Source organism: Hipposideros armiger, unplaced genomic scaffold (assembly GCF_001890085.2).
Source record: "Hipposideros armiger isolate ML-2016 unplaced genomic scaffold, ASM189008v1 scaffold_1074, whole genome shotgun sequence".
Classification (NCBI taxonomy): domain Eukaryota; kingdom Metazoa; phylum Chordata; class Mammalia; order Chiroptera; family Hipposideridae; genus Hipposideros; species Hipposideros armiger.
In genome coordinates this window covers 354,144-359,583 of record NW_017732424.1, presented here as the reverse complement: position 1 = coordinate 359,583, position 5,440 = coordinate 354,144, and the positions used below count along the sequence as shown (strand labels likewise).

General features: G+C 40.2%; 1 protein-coding gene across 1 annotated transcript in view; it reads left to right on the top strand.

Moving 5' to 3' along the window:
* Positions 1 to 5,440, top strand: part of SYNE2 (spectrin repeat containing nuclear envelope protein 2) — a 333,055-nt gene that overhangs the window by 86,776 nt on the left and 240,839 nt on the right. Inside the window, exon 8 of the mRNA XM_019632109.1 lies at positions 4,330 to 4,561. Coding sequence (XP_019487654.1) covers positions 4,330 to 4,561 — 232 coding nt within the window. The remainder of the gene's footprint in view (positions 1 to 4,329; positions 4,562 to 5,440) is intronic.

Here is a 5,440-nt window from a genome sequence, read left to right as displayed (position 1 = left end):
GAGGGCAGTGTCACTGGCCCTCATATGTGGGATCCGAACCGGGGCCCTCTGGCATCCCAAGCGAGTTCTTAACCATCGCGCCACTCGGCCGGCCCGAGACTGTTTTCTTAATTTCTCCTTCCGGAAGTTTGTTATTGGTGTATACAAATGCAACTGATTTCTGAATATTGATTTTGTATCCTCCTACCTTACTGAATTCATTTATCAGTTCCAATCCATATAGGTTTTAAATATTGAATTGTCAGAAAAGTCATGATGTATTTTTTCTATGTTTTTCTTTTCAAAAATGCATCATGACTTTTCCGACAACCCAATATATAAAATGACGTTTTTCTTGAATCTCCAAGAGACCCTTTTACTTCGGTTATCGACATATTTTTTTATTCCAAAATATTACACCTGTGAAAAAATATTATTACATCATATTCAGATTGATTTCATTTATGCATAGATAAGCTTTAAATCCTTTCAAAGTTCATATATTTTACCACAGTTTATCTTTTCCCCATGTCCTTCCTTATTTTTCAACTATAGAGTTTATGCTAAACTTATTAAGATGTAGTAATTCTTAAGTAACTCATCAGGAGTTTATCCTAGTTTTGGCCATCATTGGTGGTATTATTAGGTAAATTTTATTTCAGTAATCTGTGATTTATCCAGACTATGTTGTAAGAAACATGTTGTATCTTCTTATTTCTGAAGGAGATAAATTGTTCCCCTATCTAAGACTTCTAGATGAATCTAGATCCTACCAATCACTCCGGAGCCTAACCTTGCCCTCTCCAAGACCTGGCAGTAGCTTGTTCTTTGTGGCATTGGTTTCGGCCCCTTAGTGCAGAGCTGACCCCGTAGCCTGGTGCTTTATTGAGTGTAGTGCCTGCCAGTCAGCACTGAGCTGGTTCTGGCCCCCTCAGCGCTCTGAAGATAGCCTGGCCCTGCCTTCAGACCAAGCCCCTAACTCTTTAGCTATCAACTTAGTTTAGCATCGCAGCACCCTCTGAAGTTTAGTATCTAAGTGACACTCTAAAGTCAGAATACTTGGGTTTGAGTCCTGCTCCCAGCACTTTCTAACTGATGACCTTAGACCCTTCATCTCTTTGTGCTCCGCTTTCCTGAGTCATAAAATGGACAATACTAACACTTACTTCATAGAGTTATTGTGTGTATAATAAAAAAATTTTTTTTAACCATTTGGAATAGTTTCTGGACACAGTAGGTATGACATAATATTTGTTAAACAAGACAAAAGTCACTGGCTACCATACAGTTTATCACAGTCATAATTTAGAGTTTTTTTTTCTAAAGAAAGCCCAGGTCATCTGAAACAGACTGTTTCTTAAGTAGCTATTATGATTTGATTTATGCCCTAAATTAGTCCATGGAATTTCCTTGTGTTTTTTTAATAGGATCTTAAAGGAAACTATAGTTCTGGAACAGTTCCCACACTTTGTAGGCAACTATACTCTTTTATAACGTCTTTATCCCTTGTCAAATACAGAATAGCAATTGATTGAGTGATTTGAAATGTATATATTAAGCATCTTTATGTGGCAGGTAGTGTTTGTGGGGTGAGTCTACCATGGTGGACAAGGAAGACAAAGCCCCTTGCTCTCAAGGGGCTTGTACCCTAGTTGGGGAAGTGGATGAATACATATACTAATTACCACTGGCAATAAGGTCTGGACAGACTTATGATGACCGAGAATGTCAAGGGTAGGAAGAGGGTTGCCTTTATCTTAGGTGCTTATGCAGCACCTTTCTGAGGAGGAGACCTTTGAGCTGAGACTTGCAGGAGAAGGCTTCAGGTATATGAAGACCTGGCAGAAAGAGTTTCCAAGCAGAAGGATTAAAAAGAGCATGGCCATTGAGAAACAGGAATGAGGCCAGTTTGGCTTCCACATTGTAAGGAGGGAGATATTAACGGGGGAGAGGTAGGCGGGAGCAAAATCTTGTAAGGCTTTGTGGGCCAGAGTGAGAGGTATTATTCTACGTATGATGACAAACTATGATGGACTTTTTTTTTCCAAATAATTTTTTTTATTATAGAATATACATAATATAAGATTTACCAATGTAACTATTTTTATGTGTACTGTTTAGTGGCATACAGTACATTCACATTGTTGTGCAGCCATGGCCACTACCAGTAACTAGAACTTTTTTAATCTTGCAAAACTAAAACTCCATATCTGTTAAACAACTTCCTCATTCCTCCCTAGCAACTAGGGGTCTACTTTCTTTATGAATTTCCCTATTCTAGGTATCTTAAATGAGTAGAATCATAAAGTATTTGTCCTTTTGTGGCTGGCTTATTTCACTCAGCACAATATCTTCAAGGGTCTTTCATGTTGTAGCATGTGTCAGAATGTCCTTTCTAGGGCTGAATAATATGCCATTGTGTGTATACGAGGAGAACAATACGGTGAATGATTAAATAAAAACAAAATTCATTACAGTAAAAGACACATTGCCATTTATCCCCCTCAGAACACTCCCCCTCTCTTTGAACATGCTTATCCCATCATTTTTGCCCCTTTCTGAAGCAGTTCTGGAAGTACTCTTTTTTTTTTTTCAATTGGGGAATGGGGGGATGGGAACAGTGCTGGGGAATTGGGGGAAGGGGAACAGACAAGTTGCTGTCCTTTTTGTTCTTCAGTCTAGTTGTGGAGGACGTTGCTTCACTGGCCCAAGTTGGCACCATCAGTGCGCCTTCCCGGGCGAGGCAGATCAGTTGCTGGCTTCTGGACGGCCGCTCACTGCGGCTGCTGGCCGCTCACGCTGGCTGCTGGCTACACACGGTAGCCCATGGCAACCCACTGCCACAGGGGCTGCAGCCTATGCCGTCGCCGGCGACTCCCGGCAGCCCAGCTCCAGGTTGAGCTGTTGTTCAGCATCTTAGCTGTAGAGGGCAGTGTCACTGGCCCTCATATGTGGGATCCGAACCGGGGTCTCTGGCGTCCCAAGCCAGTTCTTAACCATCGCGCCACTTGGCCAGCCCTGGAAGTCCTCTTTTGTGAGTGTCTTTAGTTGCGCTGTCGTGGCTGCCTCGATGCCCTGAATCATTTTGACTTTGGGGAAGAGCCAGAAGTCACACAGTGCCAGATTCAGTGATTAAGGTGGATGAGGAAACATTGTAATGTTTATATTTGACAGAAATTGACATATACCAGAAGCGATGTGTGACAAGGAGTGTTGTCGTGATGTAGGGTGATTTAGGGCACACTTTAAAACATACCTTGTCTCAACCGTAGCCCCCTGACTGCACCACACAAGTTGAAACTTGTTACACACTGTTATTAATGTTGGACATGCCGCTTTCCGTATTGAAGATCCCTGCCTTTCTGTTGGATGGCACTCAGCAGCAGCATTCATCATATTTGTTGATCACAATGGAAAGCCTCCATGTCACACATTGCTTCTGGTATGTGGCAAGTTCTGTCAAATAAAAACATGACGGTGTGTCTTCATCCACCTTATTCACTGGATCTGGCACCGTGCGACCTCTGACTTTCCCAAAGCCAAAATGACCATAAAAGGTAAATGTTTTGAATCGATTAGGACATCAAGGTAGCCACGACAGCGCAACTAAAGACACTCATGAAAGAGGACTTCCAGAACTGCTTCAGAAAGTGTCAAGAACGATGGGAGAAGTGTGTTCAAAGCGAGGGGGAGTATTTTGTAGGGGATTGATGACAATGTGTCTTTTACTGTAATACACTTTTAAAATGTAAACATTCACTGTATTTTGCGATTACACCTCGTAACACATTTTGTTTAGCCATTCATCTGTGAGGACTTGTTTTAAGCCAGGAGTGATAAGGTTCATCTATCCAAAGAGCTACTGGCCATTGATTTGGCACACTGTGTCATTTACTTAGTTTCCGTGAGAAAGAAAATTGTTCCTTCTAGTGAAAGGAACTTAACTGTATGTAGAGCTCTAAAGTCAGTCTTGAGCCAACAGATTATTGAATGAACAGCATTAAACTTGAGTGAATATCATTGTCACTAGGAGGGTTTTTAAAGATACAGATTTCAGGCTTACATCCAGAATCTGATTTTCATTTCTAGTGTTTGCAGCCCAGGTGATACTGATGCTTGCTCGCCCAGGGGCCACACTTTGAGAACCAAGGTTCTGTAGTATTGTGAGCCTCATCAAACTGGGCATTTTACTTTAATATGACCACAAGATTAAAATAAAATAGTGTCCTAGAGAGATTTATGATTTATTTGATTCACTCAAATATGTTTTAATTACTGTTGAAGGTAGTGGGGGTGCTTTGATATATTCTTTTAAATAGTGTTTGTCATGTTTTTGTCCTCTCATCATAGGTATGAGTCTGTCAGTGTGACAGATTTTAAGTCGAGCTGGAGAAATGGGATGGCTTTTTTGGCTGTCATTCATGCCTTGCGACCAGACCTAATTGACATGAAGAGTGTGAAGCATAGATCCAACAAAGACAACCTGAAAGAGGCCTTCAAAATCGCAGAACGAGAATTAAAAATCCCCAAGTTGCTGGAACCTGAAGGTAAAGAAGCTTCTTTCTGTTTAAAGCAATGTCCAGTATGAAGTTGATTTGAAAATAGCATCCATATATAAGCAAACATGACAGCATTATATTTTAATCTTGGAGGGTTTAACTTAAACTCTTCAATCAATTTCATTAAATTAAGAATTTCTGCTTATTAGTTAACCTCAGTTATACTATACTCTTTGGAGGGAAGTCTCTATCACCTTCTTTGAGGTCAGGTTATCTAGTACATACATTATTTGGAATTCCTCAGCACAAGAGATTTGTCTATTCTCCCTCATTTATTTATTTATCCAGCCATTTATTTATCAATATGGACTCATGGATGTTTTAGTTTATACTTTGGATTGTATCAATACTACTTTATTGCTCAATTAAAAAAATTTTTTTTAAAGCCGAAGTTTTGGCTATTGGGAATTCTTTCTGCTGTTTCCTGTGCTCCTTTGGCATATCCCCATCAGTGTGGAGTTTGCATGTTTGTTTGGGGGTACGTCCTTACTTTTTGGCACTATAAGATTCTACAGGTTCATCTTGTCTATTTCCTATCCCGGTCTGGGCTTAGCTATTTCTCCAGTGAGCCTTAGTTCCTTTTATTGGAGAATAGCATTAGAAACCAAGATATGAGTGCTAGGTTTGCTCATTGCTGTAGGTACATAGCCTTTTTGGACCTCAGTTGTTTTTGTGAGTTGAATTACTGAGCTGTACAGTAGCCCCTGCTTGTGATGTGACCGGCACTTGTTGGCACTCTATAATTATTTGTTGAATTGTGTTTAACTGAATTAATAAATAAGCATACAAGATTTTCTTTTATTTTTCTTCTTTCTTTTTTTTAAAGATTTTATTGGGGAAATGGGGGAGGGAAACAGCATTGGGGACTCAGGGAAGGGGAACAGACAAGTTGCTGTCCTTTT